Source organism: Gobio gobio (genome assembly GCF_949357685.1).
Source record: "Gobio gobio genome assembly, chromosome: 3".
Taxonomy (NCBI): Eukaryota; Metazoa; Chordata; class Actinopteri; order Cypriniformes; family Gobionidae; genus Gobio; species Gobio gobio.
The window spans coordinates 34,829,459-34,857,429 of record NC_137099.1 but is presented as its reverse complement, the minus strand read 5'-3'; the positions used below and the strand labels follow the sequence as shown (position 1 = coordinate 34,857,429).

At 35.6% G+C, this 27,971-nt stretch overlaps 1 protein-coding gene across 2 annotated transcripts; it reads right to left on the bottom strand.

The window, feature by feature from the left end:
- Nucleotides 1-199: 199 nt before the first annotated feature.
- On the bottom strand, nucleotides 200-27,811 carry itga6b (integrin, alpha 6b). Of its 2 annotated transcripts, XR_013816138.1 has the most exons (27): nucleotides 27,578-27,811; nucleotides 19,226-19,353; nucleotides 19,061-19,140; nucleotides 17,898-18,159; nucleotides 17,400-17,531; nucleotides 16,480-16,693; nucleotides 15,749-15,942; nucleotides 15,315-15,403; nucleotides 15,100-15,227; nucleotides 14,746-14,835; nucleotides 14,594-14,655; nucleotides 14,322-14,485; nucleotides 8,369-8,515; nucleotides 7,619-7,734; nucleotides 7,233-7,386; nucleotides 7,062-7,145; nucleotides 6,896-6,975; nucleotides 6,696-6,773; nucleotides 6,505-6,607; nucleotides 6,162-6,335; nucleotides 5,941-6,039; nucleotides 5,501-5,611; nucleotides 4,086-4,184; nucleotides 3,839-3,964; nucleotides 3,603-3,705; nucleotides 2,507-3,017; nucleotides 315-1,453 (listed from the first exon to the last, which is right to left on the bottom strand). XR_013816138.1 is itself a non-coding variant. In XM_079811601.1 (26 exons), exons 1-25 carry the CDS (start codon nucleotides 27,748-27,750, stop codon nucleotides 3,640-3,642), a joined length of 3,153 nt encoding a protein of 1,050 aa, XP_079667727.1. In that variant the 5' UTR covers nucleotides 27,751-27,811; the 3' UTR covers nucleotides 200-3,017; nucleotides 3,603-3,639. The 2 variants fall into 2 exon arrangements, 1 of the variants encoding a protein (XP_079667727.1); XM_079811601.1 differs by having other exon boundaries at nucleotides 200-3,017.
- Between the last annotated feature and the right edge of the window lie 160 nt (nucleotides 27,812-27,971).

Here is a 27,971-nt window from a genome sequence, read left to right as displayed (position 1 = left end):
TACATGAATTTGGCTTTTGTGTTTCCTCGTATTTATACTCCTGTGAAACAGGAAGTCATGGCTTTTCAATTGTTTTACTACAAAGAAATATTTGCATGTATATATATTTATATAATTTACCTTATATATAAATAATTTTCATACAAATATAACATTTTAATTTGAAAACTTTAAGAGAAGAGTTATATTTGTTGGTTTTCACCGTGTAACCTTTTATTTTAAAACACCAACATTTTACAAACCACAACAAAAACTACTATCCTAACTAATATAAGATGCAAACATTTTTAAAGAAAATACAATACAATCAAATTAATGTTTTGAATTATTTAAAACAAACACATATAACAACAAGTAAATGTACTTTTCAGTAACAAAAATAACAAAGTTTTACATTAAGAGCAAGGAACTTAATCCTTGCTTATTGCAAGAAAGTAAAAAGATGTGTATGTCCAGCACATAAAATAACAGCCATTTCACACTATACTTTGCCAGTCATGCCTATCACTAATCCTGTGCTCATCACTCAACCCTAAATATCAGAGACATTGTTTGCTGTAGCTCAACCTTGATTTGTCTGTAGACTTTAAGAAAACAAAGTTTAAAAGCTGTCACTGGGTTACACCTTGGTACCTTACCCCTAAAGGGTGCATTTTAGTACCATGAGGTACATATTAGTACCTTTTGAAAAGGTACCAGTGACAGCTTTTGTACCTTTTCTTCTGAGAGTGTACCTTCTGTTCAGGTATCTGTTCTTTCAGACCCAATGTGTTTGTCTTCATATTTCATCAGATTTTCCAACTTCACAGGTTCTTTACCTGTCTTTTTTTCCGCAACACCATCTATTCAGATTCACAGCTGACAAAAGCCCTGGCCTAAAACATTGTTGGCTATACTGTTTATTTGCCAAGTTGAATAAAAAAATGTATACCTCTTGTCACTTTTAAGACCAGGAAAAATGTTTATTTGGAAAATGAAAACTGGAAAACGAATCTCTAACAATTAATTTCATTACTTCAGTGTCAATTTTTAATACATTTGTAAGGGGCTAAAATTTAAACAATACAACTGTCCAATTCATCGCCACTTTAGAAACCAACAGAATTAATACTTTTCATTATTTGCCAACAGCTGCTGGTTTAAAAAAAAATAAAAGCATTTATACTATGACACTTACAAATTACCTTCAAAATGTTAAAGAATCCTTTAAAAGCTGATCTAATAATGCATTGTAGAAGTCAACTGATCTGATTATAACAAAGTAGTTCCTAAAAAAATCTGTCCCAGTTGTGGTAAAGTACGATGAAAACCTGCCTATGAAATGAAATATGTACCTGACTGGTTTTAACAAATAAGCAACACATAGAAAAAAAAATATCCAAAGACAAATATTTACATTCATCCAGGCAGTTTGAGCTAGGTATCAAGAAGTCCTGGGGCCCGTTCTTCGTACCTCGCTTAATACATCTGAGATGATTTGACAGATCCCAGATCTTTTAATCGTGATAACTGATCTCTGGCTAATTTGGTTCTTCAAACGAATTTGCGGATTGGATTAAAATATCTGGATTAAATGATCTAAGATCACTGCGCGTTCTTGTGTTCCCTGAAGAGGGCAGATGCATCGATACTCGAAACCATGATCAGCAATGCAGCGATTGGCTGGCGTCAAGACAGCAACGTAATGACATCATATAATTAAAAAAGCCACCTGGCAAAAAACTTGACAAATTACACAAAAAACCCACAAATTTCTGAACCTTTATAAGGAAACAGCCAAACGAGCAAACCAACATAAAAGTTATAATAAATAAATGATAAATGTTTAGTTTTTTTAACATGATTACCAATTATTTATATTCACGATTTTATACAGTATTTGTACACCCTTTACATTTTTATTTCAATGTTGTAATTTAATTTTTAATTCAAATTGAAGCAGATTTGTAACGTGACAGTATTCAAGTTTCTTATGGGTCAAGATCAAATTATACTCGCTGCATCAAGCCATCCCATAATATCCGTGATCACTTAATGCACGGCTCAGATTAACTGTACAACATGTGTGTAAACCAATAAAAACTAAATTATATAAAGTAATTATTCCATCACAAATAAATCGCTCAATCAAGTGGCTGTGTCTATAGTATTATACACAACATTATACATTCTCATGTACATATACAATATAACATTTTTATATTATTATTTAAAATGATTATTATTGCCCCTGGTTCAGTAATGCACTCTTGTAATAAAGTAGCAGTGGCTGGGACAGATTTTAAGTATCACCTCAAGATGCAATCTAATCCTGTTTACATGAAATAAGCCTGCTCCCGAGCAGGTTTAAGATTACGGACCTGTTACTATGACAGCAAGTCCAGGATGAGCTTCGAAGAACCAAACAATCCAAGATCATGCCAAATCGTCAACAATCAAATCCAGCTAACTGAGTTAGCGAGGTACGAAGAACGGGCCCCTGGCCTACACAAGCCGTTCATAAAACAAAACAAAAAATATTTAAATCTTTGGCCTTTTTACAACAGAAACATCTGTTGAGAATAAATACATTAAATGTATATACATCGTTGAAGTGAATTTTAACTATGATATGCAAATGGGGTGGAACACGAAAGCAAATTTCAATATAAAACAAAACTTTTTTTCTGTCCTTGTTCAATATACGTCTTCCAGACACCATTTTGTAATACAATCTTTAAAAATCCCTATCCCGGGAATAAAATCTTGAATGTTTTGATGGAATATTAACAGTAAGAAGTGTGTGCAAAAGTAAGCATTAAAGGCATTAGGAAGAGAGTCTTTGGTTTGCTTTCAATCAGTTTTGCATTTAGCTACGAGTAGCTCTCATTCTCATTCCAAGAAGTCATCCATTGTTTCTTCTCCGGAGGATTCCTTTCCTCTTTCCCCGACATATAGTCCCTCTCTTCCCTCTTTATCCGCACAGCGTTATAACTGGGGACGCTGTCATCATACTTGGAGCGTTTGAAAAATCCACACTGTTCGGAAAAACGGGCAATTAGCATAGCGTCATGCTAACAATGCTCAACAGCCTAATTTATACAGGAGAATGAGCACAAACAAAGACATTGTGATGTTTGCGGTGTGTGCAGCATGCCTAGCATGAGGTCGGAAAAAAACATTCAATGTTTTGAAGAAGACATAAGCAAGAATCATTTGTGCTGAAAGCAAGAGCAAAAAGCTCCGGTAAATAACCCAAGCAGGCCAGAGAAATGCGCAAGTTCCTAAAACAAGCCACATCTAAAGGCTTAAAGAGCTTTAGAGACTCAGACATTCAGTCATACCCAGTCACACGCACCTGAAGCTGAGTAAGAGTGAACGCAAACATGTATAAACCCTTTTCCAACAACAACAACAACGACTTCATACATGATTAGTTTGCATTCCTCATAGCATTTTGCTTATGTCTGAGCAATGAAAGCCTTGGAAACTGCCACCATTACCCCACATTTGGCATTGACAGGCAGCATGTGCATCAGACTGCAGTAGGTTAGCATGGGCTAATCCAACACTTCATGCTAGCGCTGAGCACACAGGTCAACTTGATCTGTGAGTTCTTTTACCCTAAGAAAGAGGTTCTCGTTCTCTGTCTGTTTCTCTTTACGCAGTCAGCCTCTCTTTTTCTGGTTCGTTACCGTCTTTGCCGCTTTTGCCGAAAAAACCACACTAAAAGGGGTAAAGGTTTGTGTTTTAAATCCTTAATGTCATATGAATGAAAATCTGTTGAATAAAAGTCATGGTAAACAGGTTTAGGTAGTTCTAAATGGATCCGGTTGTGAGTTTAGTCATGTGACCTTACCTTCCAAAGCAGGAAGACCAGTAGGCCCAACAAGAGGAGTCCTAGTAAAATGGCCACCAGAATGACCCACCAGGGCATGCCACCATACTGCGCTACTTTGAGTTCGGGAAACACAGTAACGCGTACCTGTAACAGGACAAATTGTATTTCAAAGTGCATTATTTTTTAGGCCCTGCATATCAAGTCAAATTGATAGAACATGGAACAAAACATGGAAGGAGAATGAATATGCTGTAAATGTCCTCACCTGTGCTGGCTCATTCTTCAGCTGTATATTTGTAGCTGAGGTCTTGAAATCAAGTGATGCCTTGACAATAATATCAATGTAGTTTAATTTTGCAAAGTCCTGTAAGAAATAGTTGAAATTAGTATACTTTTTAAATGACAAGCGTCAAATACATGTCGTGTCCATGATGAAGAAAAGGAAAAATATTTAAAAAGCATAAGTTATTAGAAATGTTCTCTCTGTATTCATGTTTTTTTTTAACTTTTGTCATTGTCAAGAAAAAAAATTATGATATAATTACAATGATTTATGTGACAAAAAAAAAATAGATCTTGAAAACACAAGTGAACGCATCTCATATGATGATTTTTTTAAAAAAAAAAGCTTTTAAACAGTTTGAAAAAAGTATTTATTAAGGATTACAGTTTTTTTATTTGCTTTGGTAGCCTACTATTTTCACAAGCAAGGTGTACATTTTCAAAACTCAGTGCTAATATCACAACAGATCATCAAAAGTGCACTTCTTTCAAACATTTCAATTGTGTTAGTACAATACACAAAACCACAAAGTATCCTTTTCACTACACACAATGACTGTTTCATCTTTATTCATGTTTCATTCATAGTAACTGCCTTTCATAAAGCTCTTACTATCAAACTTTTGATTTGCATCTCTTCATGTTAAGTTTAATACATATTATTTAATCCAACTGAACTTAATGGTTAATCAATTAATCATTTGGTACACCAATAGATTTGTGTAGATATTGATTATATAGACATAGTTTCTACTTCGTTTACAATTTCCGATATGGATAACCATATGAAAATAATTATTTTTACATTATAAGCGATTTATCTTAGATTATAAGGTGTGTGCGTGTGCGCGCGTGGGGGTGTGTGTGGGGCCTGGTAAACTCTACATTACTCTACATCTCTACAGGATGGCAATATCCTAAATCCTTGTCCTTGCGGGGACATTTTTTGGTCAAGCTTATAATCAGAATGAGTTTTTTTGAAAATGTACACCTTACTTGTGAAAATAATACCAACGTTTAGTGATTAAACCAAATGTTCTCATTAAATATTATAATAATCTTGTGTTTGAAACAATGATTATGTGGACTGAAAATATGTGCAACTGAATGAAAGCATGAGATCAGGTTTTGAAATAATGACTAGCTGTGTTACAAGTGTGATCAGTATATATATTATTATTATTAATTATATTTATATATATATAATTATTATATATACTTTTTTGTAATGATAGATGGATGGATGGATGGATGGATGGATAGATGGATGGATAGATGGATAGTCTCATCATAGAAGATCTGTATTCAAATCATTGTAGGTGTGGAATGCATTATCCATGCGTTTCTGAATAAATGTATACATTGAGGGTCACACCTCTCATGAAAGATCACACTCACCTCCAGGAAGGTAGAGTTCCAAAGGTAAGCTCTCAGGCTAATGACAGCATTGCTGTCCATTCCCATTAGAGGACATATGAATGTTATACAATCCGCCCCATCCTCACAGGACTAAAAACACAACAACAAGCCAGTGATTAGAAACAAGAGGCTGATTATCAATGATAAATGTTCACCAAAGGAATGCATACAGTACAATGCATTTCCGAAAATATTCAGACCCCTTCATTTTTGCAGCCTTATGTTTAAATGTGTTTAATTATTGTTTAGAGGGTCTGAATACTTGTCAGTGTGTTCAGATAATAATACATTTGCAATTATCACAAATGTGATTTTTTTGCTTTGTAATTGTGAGTAATTTAGATTGATGTGATAAAAAGTTGCAGCGACATAACAAATTATGGGTTCTGAATACTTTCTGAAGGTTTGAGTGACTTTACCAAAACTGTGTATTTCCTCTTGTCAGTAAAAAGGGCGACTGTTCCCTCTTTCGCCGGAGTTTTCTCAATTGCACGTTTAGTTCGTGACACTGAAGGCTCCTAGATAACCGTGAAACAGAACACATAATCAGTTCATTCCTTTATAGAAGCAACTGATATATTTATGAAACATCAGGGAAAACTAAAGATAATTTTGACTGTAGTTAAGATATTAGGACTACCTTCAAACCGAGTATGTTGACCTCATTTGAATTGGAGCAGCTGAAGCTGTCTATACCGGTTGAGGTTATCTTCATGAGGTACAGCAGCCACTTGCCTTGGGAGCTATGCTTAGGCCATTGGATAATCATAGATGCCGTCCCGAACGACTTAAGGGGCTTGCCCAAGTTTGTAACCTGTCAGTCAGTATAATTGACAGAACACATCATTTAACAGGCTACTAAATATCGTCACATGTTTGATAGCTAGAATGCAATTAAAGAGATACTAATACAATCAAAGGAAGTATTGTAAATGTACAAAATCCATTAAATGATGTTTTATGTTAGGAAATCGAATACTTACCCTGAATTCATAGTCAATTGGACTGCCAACATCCGTGGCCACTTTCATGGCACTCTCTCCTTTAACTTCTCCAGTAAAGAAGACCTGAGATGGCTTAGCTACCCTGCAGATGACGGTATATGACGTTACAAAGACAGGACATTGATAATATCATCATGAGGGAGAAATGATACTGCAGTTCGCAAACCTACCCTGTGAGGGTCAACAGCAGTTGGATCTTAACAATGGCTTTGGCTTTTACTGCTTGTAACTGCTTCTGATCACTCGTCCTGCAATTGACAAAAAGCAAAATGGATACATCAATATATAAATAGAAAAAACGAAAGTTCTAAATTAGCTTTGATAATGAGCTTGTATACTGTCGGGACTCGGGAGTAATGTTGTTACTCACGTTTTGAGTTTAAGGTCAATTTCAATTTCTGTGGTATCCAAAGAAATCCCTCCTGTACTCAGAATGATGTAAAACGTTGACTGAAGAAAAGAAAAAAAAAAGTTAAGTCCAGATGGAAAACGCAAGTATTTCAATTATATTGTCAAATATAATTTTAAATAATCACCTCAGCATCTCTTTCGAACGGATTTCCGAGGTCACAATCTGCTTGAGACCCGTTCTGATTGGCTAAACAGTTGATCGGTTTATCCTGTAAAGATTTAGGACTTAAAAAAAACTAATTCTTGATAATAATAATGAACAAAAAACTAGTTCGATATCTGGCAGCTGGACTTACACTAGTTTTCGTGCGAACGGCAGAATAAGACAGGGATTTGGGGAACAAGGCAGTCAGCTGCGCTTCATAAGCATCTTCACCCTGGTTGATCACATTGATTTCCAGGGCAATGTCCTTCTGATCGCTAAGAGACAGAATGGGAACTCCATTTTCTCTGTGAGCAAAGAGAAACAGAGGGATTATAGATACATTCTTCTTCATGCCACTTCCTTTTGCCATTTGCTTTGATAAAAAAAGAGTGTAGGTACATTCATGAATTACACAGCTGATGGCACTTTAAACAAGACATGAGTGTGCAGGGCTCTCTGGCACATTAACAACATGATAATAATATGATTGAATTAATTGAAACGCCCAAAAATATATAATAACAAATAAAAACTCACTCAGGTAATGGATGAAAGATGTCTCTGGTTGGTTCCCTGCTGTGGAATTTATACTGTAGTTTCAGGTCACTCTGACATATATGGTCCGCACCACATCCTTCCTTGATAAATTGAACCTGAAAGCCAGTATGATTCAAAATGAATACTAAAAGAAACATGAGTGATTGGAAAGAGGTTTACCACAGCAGTATAATGTAAAATTTGAGCCTTTTATTAAATAGGCAACACATTTATCTGATGTGATTGATTAATGTGACTTTATTAATATAATTATGAGTAATATATGATAATACACTACCAATCAAAAGTTTGGGGTCAGTAAGGTTTTTTTTTTTTTAAGAATTTCAGGATTCAACAAGGATTGATCAAATGTGACGGTAAAGACTTTTACATTGTTGCTACCATTTTCAACTATGATAAATAATAATAAATGTTGCTTAAGCAGCAAATCAGCATATTCATAAATCAGGATCATATGACATCGAAGACTGAATGCTGAAAATTCAGCTTTGCCATCACAGGAATAAATTATATTTAAAAAATATTAAAATAATAAACAGTTGTTGTAATAATATTTCACAATATAATTGTTTCAACTGCCTTTTTGCATAAGGGACTTCTTTCAAAAACATTTTTAAAAATCACACAAAACGTTTGAATGGTAGTGTATGTAATATATTATTAATATGATTATGGAAAAACATTATGCAAAGCTCATTATTGCTGATTGGTTAAGAAGATGGTGCTTACATTGGTGCCAGTGCTGGCTTCGTTGTTCGGGTCCAGGATGGGAAGCAGGTTAGGGAGAGCAGTCTGTCTCTTCCTGCGTGTGGATTGGTTCAGGATCTCCACAGAGACTTCAATGGGAATACCTCTCAGTTTGTCTTTCAGGGATTTCTTTGCACATAATAGATATTTTACTTTATAACATGTTAAATATGAATGTTTTTCTTACAAAAACCTGTCAATTCACTTCAGAAGGCCATAATAGATATAGATTACTTTTATAATAGATGGATGCACTTTTTTGGTCACAAATTTTGGGCTGCCATTCACTGCCATTATAATGCTTGGAAGAACCAGGATATTTATTAATATAACTAAGATTGTATTCATCTGAAAGAAGAATGGCATATACACATAGGATGGCTTGAGGGTGAGTAAATGATGGAGTAATTTTCATTTTTGGGTGAACTGTCCCTTTAACATAATTAACACTCCAGGTATGGAATTCCAAAGCTGCCAATATTAAAAATAAATAAATATATACAAATAAATGTAAAAAAGCTCAAATATATAAATAAATATACATATAAAAGCAAAAAACTAAAATAAATAATTATTTATACATTTATTCCCTTATTTATGTTTTTTTTTCCATATTTATTATTTATTTATTCTTTGATTTATTTATACATTTATTCCTTTCTATTTTTATTTATTTCCACGTTTATTCATTTCTACATTTATTTATTTTTACATTTGTGTATTTCTACATTTATTTATTTCTACATTTATTTGTCCGTAGGGTAATGAGGATGGTGTGGTTTACCTCAGACATAGCAATCGAACTCAGAGTAGGCGAGGGCAAAGCGTTGAGGCCACAGTGACACCTTATGGTCGAAATACAATAAGTATAGCCTACTGACATTGATACTGTCTGTGACTTGGATAGGCATATGGCCAAAATTGTAAATCTTACTTTGTGACAAGGATAGGCTACTCTTTATTCCGGACATGACCGTAGAACATTGTCTGGTCTGGATTTTGTCAAATTTAGTGTCCCCATAAACAAACATGAACAGCAACATCTTCAACAGATATCTGATAACAGGGACTCTGAAAATTGAAGTGCTTGATATTTTCCATTAGCGGTCAGAACACACGGAAAGGAAGCAGCGCACATATTGGCTACAGTGAAGTCGACGCAAGCATATTGATCAATGCATTTGAAACGAGAGCACAAATTCACTTCATATTCATATTTCCCATTTGTACATGCACAACATGTGACAAACGCTTAAAATACAACACATCTTTAATTTTCAAAGATCCAAAATAGAACGAGGCATCGGGTGGCACTTCACGTGTGGAGAGTCACAGCATCATTGAATTATATATAATGGGGTTTTCTTGGTGTGGTCTTATTATTAATCACACTTCTTAAGCCAGGGACTCACTTAACGACTGAAACGTTCAAAGACTGAACTGAACACAAAGACTGTTCCCTTCGTCTGGTGCAGATTTGAATCTTTGACAGTCAGAGAAGAGCACAAACGTTTACGACTGAGTCAGTCCACACAACACAACTTAAAGGGTTACTTCAGTGATTTAGCATTAAGCTTTGTATTTAAACTGGGTCATTTATGCAGTAGAAATGTGAAATTATTTTTGAATTTGGTGCCTTCTAGACTGAGAAAAGACAGAAAATATATTTTTGTCTCATGTGGATGAAAGACAACAACTCCCAGAATGCACTTGCTTCGCTCCCCTACGAGGCCACTCCATACACCGTTGTTTTGATCTTCATAGTAATACAATCATTTCGTTCAATTAGAGATTAAACACTACAATTAAAAACTCAATGTGTCTTTTCAATAAAGTGTGAGTGAGCCGAACGAAAGTCACGGCACAGATGCAGCAGTGTCAGATTTCATTCGAGCTGAGCAGAGCTGAGGTAACGTTAAGCGTGAGTCTGGCACGTTTTCAGATCGCATATGGAAGCTAAACTATCACAGGAATTCATTGAAAAGTTGAAACACTCACTTTACTCTGCACCGCGCTCCGTTACGATTGTCCGTGCGGCCGTCTGTGTCTTACATTCTGTGTGTGAGATCTCTCCCCTATGGGCGGGTTGATAACATGCGAAACAGCTCCATCTAGTGGTTGTAGTCTTTAGCCTCTGGCCAAAAACCAAAACCAGCGCTGCGTTCAGCCCCGACAAAACGTTGCAAAACGTTTTTTAAACGGTAACGGTGCTGCGATTAACACCGTGTTCTGTTGACGCAAGAGTTGTAACTATGGCAGCCGAGAAGGCCATTCTTTGTGTTATCGGAGCCTGATGATATCGATATAAATACGTGTTTAATACTGCAAAAAACATGCAATCACTGCCCTTACCGTCCAGAATAAAAGACAACATCCCAATCCCATTTAATGAACCTTTTTCATCTCCTGGTAATCAATTCTAACTTAAATCATTTTATTTCTAGTTCTTACTTTTTTAATAGCTTGTATTTTCTTTCTCACTTTATGTCAAGCACTTAATTACCATATATGAAATTTGGTATATAAATAAACTTGCCTTGCAATTAAGCTAAAGATATAAATAAATACATCATCATGTTGATATATATATATATATATATATATATATATATATATATATATATATATATATATATATATATATATATATATATATATATATATATATATATATATATATATATATATATATATATATATATAAAACTCTTACGACAATCATGTCTTCTAATACCAGCGGACACATTAAATCATGTCTTCTAATACCAGCGGACACATTAAACAACTTTACTTCCATTGTGTGAGCTGTCTCTTTAATACCGCGTGGTTTATATACATTTTGCCGCTGATTGGGCTGACATTTTTGACACACCCACCAAACGAGATCAAACGCATCTCAAACCTGTTGCACACCATTTCCAGGAAACATGACGTTCAACCGGAAACCGTAGCAAAACCTTGCGCACCGGTTTGAGCTTTGAACGTGCCCCAGGTTTCTACTGATACAAAGCCTAATGCTAAATCACTGAAGTTACCCTTTAAGAAATTCAACTGTGCGAGATCTTGTACCGAAACAAACATGGATGTTCACAGACAGCCTCCAAAACTTATTTGCAGTGCAATTTGTGCAGGAAAAAAAAACAGGAAAAACCCTGCCAACAAGGTGTTTTTAAATTTTTTTTATGAAACATTAAAAATAAAATCATAAAACGCTGTTTTTATCTTTCAAGTTTTCTTTTTGCCATTATTGTCTGAGCAGACACATTTCATTATGCATTTCCTGATCCATTAATTACAACATTTTTGTCCTTTTTTTTTTTTTTTAAACCGATATATCAAGCAATATGCCTAATGTACTAGTTATTCACAAATCTGGAATTAAAAACAAATTGGCTCGTATGAGCAAACGTTTCCAGAGTTACCGTTTATAACGATATAAAATACTGCTTTATTTATTCTGAAACAGATGTCATTCAAAATGTTATTTTTATATTTTTATTTTCATTTGATCAGTCTACAGTAAGTGTACAATGCTCCCAAAACCATTTAACTGGATTGACAACACTGGAAACTCTTTTGGACAGAAGAGCTGCAGAGATATTCAAAGAACTGTATATCCTCATCATATTTCCTCAAATATATTAGATATAATTAGAGTATATAATAATTTTATTTACAAATGTCATGTTTGTGATTTTTTTTCTTTGTTAGACTTTTTAAATTAACATTAGGCTATCAATCATTAACATTAAAATTACTATTCTAAAACATGTGCCGTTACATAGCCTACCATTTTTTTTTTCTGTTTAACTTTTATTAGACTCCAAGTCGAAATAAAAGAAAAGGGCGTTTTTACACTGGCACATTTGCTGCAGTCCATGTCTGAGCGAACGTTAGTTCCCGGTTTCCCCCGCAGCGTTGGCCAACTTGATTTTATTGAATCCTGGTGTATTTGCGTGCATCTCTTAAAAATAAAGGTGCCAGGAAGAACCAAAAAGGGGTTTTCACGGCGATGCCATAGAAGAACCATTTTTGGGTCCCTGAAGAACCGTTTTGTGAAAGGTTCTTTAAAGAACCATTTTTTTCTAACCATTTTATATTCTAAATAACCTTTCTACGCTATAAAGAACCTTTTGTGCAATGGAAAGGTTCTTTGTATATTAGCAGTTCTTCATGGAATCATCCACCCCGCCAAAGAACCTTTATTTTTAAGAGCAGCGCATGATAGAAGACTAGTGTGACACATTGCTGCCACATACATATTTTTTTCCACTCAATTATGTTGTAATAAGGAGATGTTATGTCGTTTTCACAACACGCCTCAGTGGCGTAACTTTAACCTAGTAATGACGGAACCCGGTGCAGCCACAAATATCATAACTATCTATAGGACTACTGTAATTAAGACATATATTCAAGAAATGTTTTAAAAATAGAAAGACTCTATAGTTTCAGCCTTACTCAAAGGCCGCAGAAACATGGCCAGTGGGTTCCTACGCACGTCAATCCATTCCCGGCTTTCTTGGTTTGCTTCTTATTTATTAAATATTCAGGCAATTAGTTGATGAAACCCTGATCAAAATTAAAATACAATTTATAGAAAACAAAATTCACTTTAAAAAAAGACTTCCAACAAAACAAAATCATGTCTGAATCCACTCCATGTCTCCAGACATATTGCGCGTCTTATAATGTAGCCTATCTTACTCATGCTAACGAAAGCGCTGGCGCATTTTTTCCTTTATGACAGCGGAAACAACTCGCAATACTCCATCAAGTTTTTTTTTACCACTTCGTTATTTTGGCTTGGAATTTAGTTTGTTGGAAATATGAACTGAATTTAGAAATGTTTTTGAAATTAAAAACTTTGCGTTTAATAAACAAAATATTTTTTTTGAAATGAAGACAGTGTTTGGAGTGGAGTGCATGCAAAATAAACTGTTCCCTGAATCCACCACCTTTGTTGTTATTGTGAATTTGCACAAATAAGAGTAGACCGTTTTTAGTTCATAATTATGTCTAGAACTTATCTATATGGCTAAAAATTACGGAGTATTGTGAGTTGTTTCCGCTGTCATAAAGGAAAAAATGCGCCGGCGCTTTCGTCAGACAGAGGGTTAAAGAAAACATAGCCTATTTAGTTTCATAGTTAGGCTATGTTTAAATATTAGCCTATTATATATATTTTTTAATTTCATATGTTGATTATGAAAAGTGAGTAGCATGAGTAAGAGAGCAAAATGTCTGGAGACATGGAGTGGGGTCAGACATGATTTTGACCACTTCATTGAGTTTTGTTTTGTAGAAAGTCTTTCTTTAAAGTGAATTTCGTTTTCTACAAATTGTATTTGGACCACAAGGTGGCCTCACTGTGGCCTCAACGCTTCGCCCTCGCCTACTCTGAGCTCGATTGCTATGTCTGCGGTAAACCACGCCCTCCTCATTACCCTACGGACAAATACATGTATAAATAAATAAATGTATAAATAAATGTATAAATAAATAAAAGAATAAATAAATAAATATGGAAAAAAAATGATATATACATAAATAAGGAAATAAACGTATAAATAATTATTTATTTTTGTTTTTTCCTTTTCTATGTATATGTATTTATATATTTATGTGTTTTTTTACATTTATTTGTATATGTATTTACGCATGTATTTATTTTTAATATTGGCAGCTTTGGAATTCCATACTCCTGATGTAAAAACATCAGATCTCAAATCTCAATTTAGTCACCACTAGGTGGCAGTACTTCCTTTTCACTATATTAAGGTAAAACCATTCTCTACAAAGCATGCTGATTTATTGTCACAATTGCGCCCTGCCCTGCAACCTTATGTTACTACTTAAACTCAGAATGTCACTCAGTTGTTGTTATTTTACCCTCTAAATGGGATGCTGTAATGCTGCTTTTGATGTGGTGTACCTGCAGTTTGAGGCCTCTCGTAGCACATTTTTCTGTTCCCTGACCCTTGAGCTCTACGATCCCTCTGCTTTCATACTCATTGGTTGAGCTCTGGGTGAAGATGACTCTAGAAGGAAGTTTAAGTTTTTCCCTTTCAGATTCAACCTTGATATTGTATTCAACCCCTACAGATGGGAAAAAGATAAAAACGTTGGCATTTGTTTATGGAGATGAGATTCTGGACGACACAGATGAACAATTACTGAGTAAATTACAGAGAAACATGTACTTACTCAGGTTAGGATTGTAGGTTTTGGGGTTGGCTGAAAATTTGAAACAGACTTTCACCTCAAGGCTAGAACACACAATAAAACTTTGCTTCAGGCAAGGTTTACCATTTGCTGATATGTTTAAGGATTGTTTGTTTTGTTTATAGTTCCCTCACCATATAGTGTCTCCACAGTTATTCTGAGTAAGGTCTAGCTCCTTTGGTGTGGTAGTCACAGTCTTTTCAATGTTGATAACTGACCTTGCCCTGTAGTTTAAGAGCCTTAATTAATGCATTCAGCAAATTCAATCATTCATCCGTAGTGCTAAATGAATAGCAGATTGTGTAGGCATTTTACACCATTTTATAAAATAAAGACATATGAGAATGCATGTTAATAATATTATTAAATGATTTTTATCATAATATTAATGACAGATGTTATCAATGATTAATATATAATAGTGTTCTTTCATTGTTTATAAAGAATCCTTAAGAATCATTATACGTTGTCTATCAATATGATCATACCTGTACACAAACACAGAATCAGAGAGAGATCCAATAGCCAGATCAGGGTAAGAATTTCTGTCCAAATCCATATTCCCAGCAAGAGAGTATCCAAAGAGTTTCACATTGTTCTCTTTTCCTCCAAGTACCTGAAATGATTGAATATATGTGTTTTACACATATGTTTTAATAATGAAAGACAATGAAAGAAAAGAAATGTGAATATATGGCTAAACCTGGGCTTTGTTTAGGCCTTGAGGTGAACCGTGGAAGATATATACGTTTCCATCTCCATCGCTGTCATATGGGGCACCAACAGCAACATCTGAGAAAATAAATTACATCTTTGTGATTATCATCATTTTAAGATTCACTTATACGTGTAATGTTAAAAATGTGTTTGTTATGTTTAGCGTATGTTCCTAAATGCATGTTTAATGTTTTTATGTATAAGTTCTAGAGTTTTTTTATATGTGGGCTTAGCACTGTTCTATGTACATCTAGGGTACAACTAATGGGGATCCTAACAAATAAACCAATATATTTGTGATGATTTACGTACATCTTTTCTTCTCTATTTACCTTTCCTGGAAACTGCTGTTTCTTATTCAGCATTTAGGTGTTATACATTAGCTGTATTCATAGAAGTGACTACATACTGAGCACATACCATGATAACCATCCATGTTCACATCTCCCATGCTTTCCACAGCCAGACCGAACATGGAATTGGCGGCTCCCTCAATTTTCTTGGGGGTGATCTTGTCCCAAGCCCCTTCCTCATTAAGGTAAACATAGATGGCGCCACCGATATCACCCTCTTTAATAAAGTACTGAGGTGCTCCGACTACAATGTCCTGCCACCTGTATTCAGGAAAATTATACATGTTATTATTGGTAACTAAAGATATCAAAAAGATATATAATATAAATATAAATTGTATTCATTGAAATTAAGTTTAAAAAAAATAAAAACCTAAATTTAAAAAAAACTTTACAAGAAAATGTGTGAATAGTGAAACAAAATAAGGTTAAGGTACTAAAGAATTAAAAATATTATATAAATAAATATATATATATATATATAAATAAAAACTGATATAAATATAAATTAAAACTAAATAGAAATATTACAAAGATGAAACTGATATATTCATACTGACATGAAAATATAACATAATATAAAATATAATATATAAAATAAATATTTAAAATGTTAATAAATGCTATAAATATTACTAAAATAACACTGATCTACAAGCAATAAAACATTGTAATGTCTGCATCATGTAATTCACAAAATTAACACTAATTCCATACAAACATGAAAAACATAACTATTTTATAAAGTTATATATAATATAATATAAAATAATAATTTATTTATACTTTGGATCTTACCCATCTCCATTGATGTCAAGCACTGCAAGGTCATAACCAAAGGAAGAGGCAAGTCCGCTACCCTCTAGTATATACTCAGCCGTCAACATGGTTGATTTATCTTCTTGCTTCTTTAATAGCACAACTGCCCCACTGTGATTGGCTCTTGGAGCCCCAGCAACTATAGTCAACTGACCCCTCTTGGTCAGCATTTTTCCAGAGTCCAGAGAGAAACCTGTCACAGATACAACCAATCAGAAGATTTGCTAAAGATTTGTTAACACACAAAAAAAAGAATACCGAAATTATTTCAGTGATAATGGAATATGCAGTGATAAACCATGAACATCATGAATTCAAACACGCATGGTTCTGATTGACTTGGACACAATAATTTCACCATTGCAATGTGGATGTGAACAAGAAACCAACAACAACAACAAAACAAACAAAAAAAGCCTCAAAACAGACAGTAATGTAGCAACAACATTTACGCATGTTCACAAAAAGAACACAATGTATAGAAAGTATAATGACCAGGATGAACGCAAATAATTGATAAAGTTGGCGTCCAGGAAATCCCACAAACCTAAATAGCTATTGGATGCCACATCATAAATGTTCTTCTTGGCCACCTGAAGGGGAGGTGACTGATACACAAACTGATCAGGATGATTACTGGATATGCTAGTCATGAACAGCACACCTACAGTTGCACAAACAAGATTTGTACCCAATAAAGCACAAAGTAGAACAGCCAAAGAGATGCAAAAAGGAGTAAAACCAAACAAAAGGTAAGAAAGGCAATACATTTGCCTTGCATCCTACTGACACCCAGTTAAGTTTAAACTGTGCTGAAAAGTTCTTTAGCGAGTCACATGACGGCTCAAGGATCGGGTGATATGGATGATGAATGGAATGTTATGTGATGATGGACTCACCTAAATAACTGTTAGCAGGAACAGGCACGAGGTCTGGATCAAATCGGTCTGTGTCTCCAACCTCATATGGGCCGTCATCATAAATATTTGCATCCCACAGAGAGCTGTTCTTCTGTTCCATCCGCACCACTCCTGACATCCACCCAGTGAAGGAGTGAGTAAACAAGGAAAGGAAAAGGGTGAAGGGTTGAGGATGGAGAGTGAATGAGTGAAGAGAAAAGATGTCAAAGTTTAAAAAGTGGAGGATAAAATACAATACGTCAGATGCAATGAATCGACAAATAAAATCTGATGAACTAATGTCATGAGGGGGCAAAAATTGAGTAATGTGGGGAATTGTGGGTTTTGTTTGACATTGGCCATCCTTTCCTTTACAAATGATTTGAAGCTGGATTTTCACTGAACATTGAATATGCCAAAAATCACAAGATTTACCATGAAGATCTCACGTACAATACATACATTCAATAAGTAACAAGCACTTTAATCCTCCAATACCTTTCCAGTTGTAAGCACCCGGTGCTCCAAACACCAGATAGTGATAGTCCTTTGTGAATGTAGCAGACAGACCCTGCTGGCATGAACCAAATCGCTCGTGTCCTCTGTTTCTCCCGCTACAGAACATCCAGTCCCCTCCATCTTCATCTGCGGCATTATTAACTGTCAGGTCCTGACTTAGTACGTAGCAACGGCCTGTCACGTCACGCAGCTCCTGAATTTGGTTCACAAATAAGCGCTTCTGATAGCGATGCGCACAGACCTGGAGAGAGACATATTAAATCAGTCAAATAAATAACATACAACTAAATAATAAATAAACACATTGCTTTGCACTGTTACAAAAATATATTTCAGCCAAAAAATACCCATTCATTGGGTTTGGTGTCAGTACAATTTTCATTTTCATTTTCGTTTTTTAAAGTTTAACAGTCTCTTAATGCTCACCAAGGCTCAATTTATTTGATCAAAAATACTGAAAAAAACGGTGCCATTGTGAAATATTATTACAATAAAAAATGACTGTATTCTACTTTAATATATTTTAAAATGTACTTTATAAATGTCTTTACTTTCACTTTTGATCAATGTAATGTGATAAAAGGATAAAAGTATTAATTTAAGTATTCAAGTCTATACAAGTAGTTTAAAGGGGAAAATGTTTCAACTGGAACGTGCTTAGAAGGACAAACTGTACACACTTATCTATCTGGTTGTTGATTTGGACATATAAAAGATTTGAATAGGATTTTATAGAAAATTTTACATTTTGGACAATAATTGCATCTGCTTTTAATGATATTAAGGATGACAAGGATGAATAGATGATGACAGATTCTCTTTAAGAAATATACAGATGTCACAACTAGCTATTGTACAGTAACTAACATTAAAACTGTGGGATGCACAATAAATCTGTACCATAGCAGTCTTTCATATCGACTTTCTCATTTCCTCTATATTTACATTTAGCAATGTCATCTAAAAATGAATATCCATTTTTTTATACTGTACATTGTAATTCCTAAATTTACATGTAGCATTTAACATGATTGATTTTATTATTTATTATTTTATTTATAACTCATTTAACTTACACACACACACATACACACCCACACACACTCTCTCTCTCTCTCTCTCTCTCTCTCTCTCTCTCTTACCAATATCTTTCCTCCAGGTCCCTGGCTCTGCACAGTAACTCCCATCCACTGGTTTTCCTTATTTTCAATTGCCAGATTTTCTACATGCACAGTAAAAATACCTCACTTAACACATACAGTAACTCGTTATAATGTGTAATAGTGTTTTCATGTGTTTAAGTTTACCTTCATTGTCAAACATAACTCGTTGGCATGACTGACCGGGAGAGGTTATGTCACAGTTGTACATGCCTCCCGTGATTGTTGACTTCTGATTGGACAATGCTTTAGCTCTAGGGGCACCAACCAGCAATCTGTAAACCAACAAACAAAAATGTAGTCATGGATTCGCAATATTGTGAATTTCATATAAAAAATATATGATCTTAAATTTCTCTTCTTATGCTAACACAGCTCCAGATTACACAAAAGAGACTCCGTAACCAAAGATGATAACATACTTGCCGTGAACATTGTGTAATTGGGTTTTTAATATGCTTGTCAATAAGTGAACAGATTTTTGTGGAAACTTGAGGTAAAAATCGTGATCATAATAGTCTTAATAAATGTCAAATCTGAGTACAGTCTTTTCTGATTCAGTCAACAATCTGGAGCAATAATTGAAAATGGATATTTGTTCATTATGGCGATAGTGCTTGTGATTATTATCTTTTATTTCTGCACACTTGGGTTTTCAGTAGGATCCTCAGTAGAAACAATGCAGATTTAACAGCCCACACTGAAAACACATGTGAAAACACATGCGCACAGTGATTAGAGAGTGGTCTATGCACTCATTCTATTCTTTCTTCTCTTCTGAATAAAATAAATGCAGGCCACAGAAAGCCTAAGATATGCACCACTCAAAGGCTGTATCTCTGGTTTCACTACATGTATGAGAGTGAATGGCTCTTTTCTTTTCTTTTGGATTGACTGGTTTCAGCGATAACATTCATCCCAACACTTCACAGATTTTAGCTACACAAGTTCTCTTTGTGGGCATAGACAAAAAGGGTCTGACTGAAGCAAAGCCTACATTTGCCACAATGCCCTCACCAAAATACTGAAGGAAGAAGTTGGCAATGTGCTAGAACTTTACAGATGCATACACTGTTTTACCTTCAGGGGTAAAAGGTGGATTAGTACTTTAGACTAGAGTAGTAATATGTCCCCTTAATGTATACATAATAAGATACAACGATGTTCCTTAAGGGTACTGCCCTTAATGTATAAACTAAGGTATCATTTTTGCACATTATTATGAGAGTTTATGGGACTCTAAAACTTACTTTCCTTTGGAGTGTTAGTACTGAAACACCATGGACATACAAGGTCACACACAGAGGACAATGACAAAAAAAAATGGGTTTGTGATCATATCTCAGTTTCATTTGGGAAGTACAGTCCAAGTGTAGTCCATTTTAAATGTCTGAACAGTCATTTCATTTATTATTTCAGCAATCAAACAAATAAAGGCATATTTTTTTGCTGTTGGTTAACTGAATTATGATCAACTGAATGTGTGTTTACATGTTCCAAGACCTGAAGTTTAGCAAGGAACTGTGGGTTTTGCATAAAAGAATAGGATAAATCCCCAAATGAGGCATTTAAGGGGGGGAATTCCCCCCATATTCAGAAATGTATTTCATGCCTAGATCTACTGATAATTCCATCAATCACTTCTAATTCCATCTGTGCCTAAGAGTGAACAAGCGTATAGACCAAGACTCTGTCTGGATAACAAAAAGAGAATAGCTTTAGAGTCACATTTTCCAAACAGACAGAGACAGCACTGTTTTTCTGAAAGGGCAACACAAACTTTTTTGTGTTGGGCAAAAATAGCTACTGAATACCTGCTATTCATTGCACTATCAAGAGCATACAGATTGCTATATCTGATGAAAATGCTCATGATTACATTAAATCTAATGCAATGCACAGGCTGAAATTCACTACATTACACATCCAACAACATACAAAGAACAAAGAAGGCTCTAGTGTCTTTTAACATGATCTATAATAATCACAAGATATTACTGACAAACATTCGTAAAAATCTATTCATATAAACACACTACCATGGCAAATCATAACTACTTTACGTATTTGACGAATTGGTAGTGAATTCATTCATATATCTCCTTCATGCTTACTTTTTTTCAAAAAATCATACATTTTCAAAGAAAGCAAATCGTACAAATTCAATTTATACGAAATTCCCAACTTGTAAAATAGTTACATATTCTCATCGGGATGTAGTTGTAATATTTCTCAAAATTACTGCACGCAAAACCCCCTTGTTTCATTAAAAGCTTTCTTAATGAACCAGCATCCCATGCAAATTGACCTACACATTTCAGGAAAATCCAGCAATAATCTGGATCACAGTGAGCTCCTAAAAAGCATCATTCCCTTCTGCATACCCCAACTGATTTGGGTAGAAACAAAAAAATTCTGAAACGTAAACAACTTAAAAGCCTTATGCACTACACTACTTTTGCCACAATTTACAACCTGGGAGAATTGACACTAGTTGATTAGCTAGCTAGCCAGCCTCCATATATTGGAGTTGCAGTTGGAGCTGACAGATTTTGCAGAAAATCGTGTAGTGTATGCTGGGATATACATATTGTTTTCATCCTTCATGTGTCTCAAAGCATTGAGCACATGTCAATGTGTAAATTTGTTGCGTTTGGAATAACTTGAAAGTCTGGTAGTGTGTGATTGTTGGTAATGTAATGCGTCTCCATTAATCACTCCCCAGGGGGATGCAACAACTATAGCACAACAAGCATATGCCTCACGTTTTGAAATGGTTCTGCAAGATATATAGGACAAACAACAAGCCAAAAATTCCAAGGTAAAAAAAAAAATCACACAAAAACTCCACACATAAGAACCATATATGTGTATTTAAAACTTTTTTTAAAAAGTCCACAGCACAACAGAGGATGGAACATTCAGAAAATGACGAAAGACAGAGGTGCATGTGGGGGAGGGGAGAACAGAGAGAGGACAAATACTCTATTTACTGAGAGCTTATTCAGAGAGAGTGCTTCATGTGTCCTGAGGTCAGAGTCTGGCATTCAATCATGATATAGACACAGAGAATTATGTCTCATCTGTTAAATATGTCAGGCTCTCAACATAATGAGAAAGAAACAATTAAGAAATTCCTCATTCTAGAGAGCAAATGGTCTTGACTTGTAATGCATTTCTTATAATAGTTTCAATAGGCAAGAAAAAACTGCAGGTCTGGCAAATTTACTCCTGCAGCATTAGCCACTCATGTGTTGGGATGTTTGAACAAATGGATTATTTATATAATCAGCAATATGCTTGTATTAAATACAGATATATAGACTATGCGAGAAGTCTCTTTCTTTATAATACAGTCATATATAGACTATACGAGAAGTCTCTTTCTATCTGTTTCAACTGCAATGTTTTGTCATAATTCAAATCTTTTGAATAATGGTAGAGCACAAGACACAAGACGAGTTCGGCACTATTGTCAATAAATCTGGCTAGCTAAATATTATGGTGCATTTGAGTGTGCCATGTCAGAATTACCATAATTTTAGTTTCCAACTTGTCCTTACATATCTTTATCAAAGACGTAATTAAAGCTCAGAATATTGAGCTTTGAAAAACTTTGCCGTAAAAAAACAAATGATTTCTGACTGAAACATAAAAAACACGTAAGGCTGGAATGCACACGTTGTTTTCATCTGTGATAATTATCTTGATGGGAAAATGTGCAAGTATAATAAACTTGTGTTGCTCAAAGAGCTTGTTTTTAGCGATAATTCAAAAGCCTATGGGAAAATCCTTTTGGGTTTTTCTTGAGGAAACCAGTGTGATGCTAACTGCCGGTTGGCCTACAAAGTGACGTCATACCTGCACCAGTGCACCACTCTATAGGAAGAATCGGTGACAACTCTGGTCCGCAAACTACGTTTCACGGCCAAACACACGCGAGTTGTGATGAGGAAACAACGTTCTTGTGCGAGACTGGGATTGTTATTAAAAATGGTAGACCGCAAGAAGCTTGCAATCAAAATTGCCTGTGCTCTGATTTGCAGCGGAAATTTGATGTGAAACCGCATTTGTCTTCAAAAGTTTATCTAAATATTTTGCCTCAACTCTTAACCAACACTTGCTTACTCAAGGCTAAAAATGTTTGAGGTATTTTTACTTGAGAAGCAGTAGATCATAGTCATACAATGTACTAGGCCAAACTGTTTCATAAACACACACTATCATAATTTTGTAGGGAATGTTAAGCATTGATTTTTTTTTCAAGAATCTACAGAGGAGGCCACAGCTATGGTGCAAGAGCTGGGTCTGCTGAGGAGGTTTGGAGTGTCACGGTTCACATTTTGAACTGACAGCAGCTGAATTACAGCTCCAGATGTGCTTTAAACATTTCAAAGACTCCAGGCTTTAAGATACAGAGTGCAAACTGATATTACCTGACCTACTGTGCACAACATAAGTGCTGCTGGAGGACAAGATTTTCCGACTCCCTTAAGGCAATGATACATTTATGACTACCTGTAGGTCTAGGAATAGATAAAGTGGCATGTCTTTGGTCTTAGTGGCCACCTTATTATAGAGCCTGGAATGATACATACAGTAAACTGTACGCTGCAATGCAAATTCATAAATCCCATTTTAAGGGCTTTTGCAATCATTATATTGGTGATTGAAGAAATAAGAAAGTAGAGGGAGAGAGAGCGGGAATGGTATCGGGACATGACACATCAAATTTCAACCTACATTTCCAATTTCCCATGAGCACACTGTAGTGGGCAGCACTGTTTAAGTTTCTCAGAGAGGTGTGGATCTAGCATGAGAGTGGGGCTGGCATGATGCATCCTGTGGGCAAACTACAGTAGGATAATAATACTTGAGACTATTCTGTAGGCCAATGCAATAGAGTGATGTATTAAGGCCGATAGCTGCCTTATCATGCTGACGTACAAATTCAGCCCAAGCTTAATGCCTACTCCAGCACAGGAAGCTAAGAGAATCACAGGAAGAGGAAGAGGTAGAAAATTTCCAAGCCAAATGGACCCACTGCACTCTGGGATGTGGGCCAACATATTATTGTATATTTAATATGTTTTTGCCGGCTACATTATTCCACCATATGATAAAGCCAAATCAGATAAAAAGTTTGATTATTATTGTTCATGCACGTGTCGAGGAAACACTAGATACCCAAAGAAACCTTCAAAATATGTTACAGAACAAAGTCAACTGTGAAAGTTGATAAAGACAAAGAGACCCCTGCCCCCACAGAGACTCAGGTCCTGTTTACATCAGAACATGCATCTTCAAACTGTCTCCTGTGACCACTTGTGATCGGATTTCAAAAGGAGGATCTCGAATTTCAACACTTCGTGATTTTGTGACTATATACATCACTCACAGAGTGTTACTGGTTTTCAGGTTGAACGCTCATTGTTATTTTAGTAAGGTAGATACTTGCACTAGATGAACTCTGGATGTGCTTTCTTCATCTGTCACTGCATTTTCTGTGACGTCTTGTGCATTGTTCATGCACGTGTCGAGGAAACACTAGATACCCAAAGAAACCTTCAAAATATGTTACAGAACAAAGTCATACTGGCAATGGGCATGCCAGAATTTTTCATTTGGGTGTTTATTTATTTTCATTGCTGCACAAACCAGTAAAGTTTAAAACCCTTATTTTAGCACAGTGGTTGATTGGCAGGTGAGTGAGCAATCCTTCACTCTTGTCCAGGATGCATTTTATCTGTTGGATGAGTAATTTGTGGATATTGGTGTGAGAAAAAAAACGAAGAAAGTGCTGTAATGGTCTTACGAAACAACTCCCATTATGAATGCACCACCAGCCCAAACTGCTTCAGTGGAGTACTGGCAAGTCAAAACCAATCAATTACTAGTGCCAAGATCGGGGCTCAGTTTCAGTCAGAGCTTAGATCTTAAACATACTTTCTGCCAAGTTCTGTTAAAGTCTGGGCACACTTGGTGCAGTTTCCCAGTATTCTTACATATTCTCTGTTACAATAGGATAATTTCACAGAGTAACACAGAAAATAAAACTCCAGGGTGCTCAATACAATACATCCCTAATGTTATATTGACCACAACTACAAGTTAATATTCCACACCTTTGACAACTGAGACAAAAAAAGTGCATTGAGAAATAATATTTCAAATACCAGTGAGAAATTGTATTTTAGATATTGGTAATGTTTTAAAAATAATAATTTAATAATAAAAGAAAAAAGAAAAGAAAAGAAAAGAAAAGAAAAAAGAAAAACAGGTCCTGGTCGGGATATTTGACATTTTTAATGTAGCCCACTTGACATCAAGGTGTCTTATATTTATTTTTCTGCATTTGTGTATTTTCAAAAAGATGATTCAATTCTGTTATCTATTATAAGCTATTTCCTTTGCAGCTTAATGTTGTGTTCCACACAAAAATGAAAGCTATATGGGTTTGAACAACAGGAGAGTAAGTCAGTAAGAAGGACAGAAATGACAAAATGACTATAACTCATTAGAATAGATTAAAAAAAAAAACTATAAATCAGGGGAAGTGAGGTATCCATTGATAAAGTAGTCATTGTGTATCTCTATGTATAGGCTGTTTGCCGTTGTCCAAGTGCCTTGTTATTATCAGCATTATGTGTTGTGGCACACACAGAAGAAGAATGGAATCCCTTTAAAGGTCTACACTCCTCATTCCCAACGTGTATTTTTCACTTAAGCTGCAAAATAGCTAACGTGCTAGGCACACATACACACACACACACACACACACACTGCCTGCATTACCAGGATAGCAGTTCCATCGTGCCAGCTATGACAAGCCAAGCAATGCTACATCAATGCCCCCCAACACACACCCTGCCCTGCCCTGCCTTGGCCTGCAGTAATGTGAATCACCTTCATACACACACCTGTAGGGCATGTGTTACTAACAAGTAGAATTGTTGTGTTCTAACACAGCCAGCCAGTCTGCCAAGTCCATGAGACACACACTGAGGATATGAGTCAGAGCACGCACATACACACAAACATAAATGTGACTTTCATACACTGGGTGTGGTTTGAAATATTTGAAATACATCGTAAATCCATAAAAAAATCAGATGCTGCTATATAAATTGCACAACTCAGCTGAAGAAGGTTCCAAATGAGTGATGCATGGTTTGCTAATGAACTTCAGTTTGTCAGTTACTTTGTCTAACTGTTATTCTGCTAACCATAAGTAAGATGTTTGAAATTTACTGGGCATATAACCACAACTATCACGTTTTTCTATATAATCTTCTTGTTTACTTTTTTCCACTTTTCTGCAGTTTTGTTTCTGTGGTAGTCTTGCTTACTCATCTTGACATTGCAGTACTTTGAGGATTGTTGTCTTATGTCTTTTGTATGATAAACATATTGTGGTGTTCCTCGTTTGCTGCTTTGGAGAAAAGCATGTGCTAAATAACCAAATGTAAATGCACACATCAATGTTCTAAGCAGTTACACTAAAGCTCAACATCAGTCAATTGTATAACTGGTGGACACGCTCTCTGCAGGATAAACATGAGGTCAATCCTGGCAGTCTTTCTCCTGTGCTGCCAGGGTTGACGGCAGTAGTGAGTTTCAGGAATGAGTTACAGGCTTCTGCACACATTCTTTCACTTGCATGTTAGGCTTGAAACTTACAATGCGTGCCTGGTGCTGCCAAGGCAACACGGGTATGTTTTTTTTTTTTAGAGAACCACAAAAACAAGATCAAACTGTCATGAAAATTCAATAAAATATGTTCTAGAAACACTCTGTGTGTCTCAAATAACCTTAAGTGCTAAGGATCCCACCTACAATCTAATCCTTGCAGTGCTTGAGGTCAAAGAGCCTGAAAATTAAAGGATGAAGGAGACCAGACATCTCCACAGTGAGCAAGGAAAAGGAGACCAGACATCTCTAATGACCCCAATGAAGCTAAATGTGAATACTATTTCCACGTAATGAGCACACTGTTGGGTGGTTAAAGTTATGCCCTGAAATGACCTCTGAGTTGTTGTGGCTTTTTCAGCAGTTCTTGTGGAAATATCATTCTGGTGCACTGCTGTGCAATGTATAACAGTCCTAAATCAAACTCTCCCAAATTCAAGTCATTATTTACTAGCCTATCCTTCATGTTGTTCCAAATTTGTGAAATTTTGAATAATGTCTTTTCCATGCAATTTCAATAGTAAAATCACCACAAAAATTTGTTTTATCAACTTGAACTGTGGTGCAGTGGCTTTAGGCATTACAGTATAGAGGTGGCTGATCATTGAAGCTAAAATACATAGGAAATGCAAAATGAAAAACAGCTACATACCGTTAGTTTATATTACAAAAAAACGATCAACTAATTTGCCTAAAAAAAATGTTCGGCAACCAAAGGAGCGCCTGGATTCAACCTGCTGCAAATGTGAAATAACCTCCTTAAGAAAGCCACGATACCTGGACTCCAACAAGAATGAAATAAATGCTTACATTCTTTTATCGGATGGTCTGAGTTGTCGGTGCATGGCCAGGGAGAAACCGAACAAACTGTTGGCATCTCCTGTTTTCCTGACAACATTCTCTTGGTCCAGGTTGAAGGCAGAGATCAGCGTCCATCCCAAAAAACTAAGAAGAGGTAAGGTTAAAGTCCTGTAAGATCCCATTATGATGTTGAGTTCCGTTCGTGTCAGGTTCTTGCTATAGAGATGAAACTTGCAGCCCGCTTCTGCTGGGTTTGAGGATGTCTATAAGGGAGGAATCTCTCTAACGTCCCTCCTCTCCTCCTCCACCCGTCTCCACCCTCAGCCGTGCCTCTACCTGCCAGCACAGCTCCGGGCGCCGTTTTTCGTCATTAAGCAGCATTTTTGTTGGTGGTTATTCGAGC

Coding starts and splice junctions, on each gene's coding strand:
- itga6b (XM_079811601.1), bottom strand. CDS start 27,750: ATGGGATCTTACAGGACTTTAACCTTACCTCTTCTTAGTTTTTTGGGA. Junction 19,141..19,225: donor AGTTATGTTTGACAATGAAG/GTAAACTTAAAC, acceptor CTGTGCATGTAG/AAAATCTGGCAATTGAAAAT. Junction 6,336..6,504: donor CAATTGACTATGAATTCAGG/GTAAGTATTCGA, acceptor ACTGACTGACAG/GTTACAAACTTGGGCAAGCC.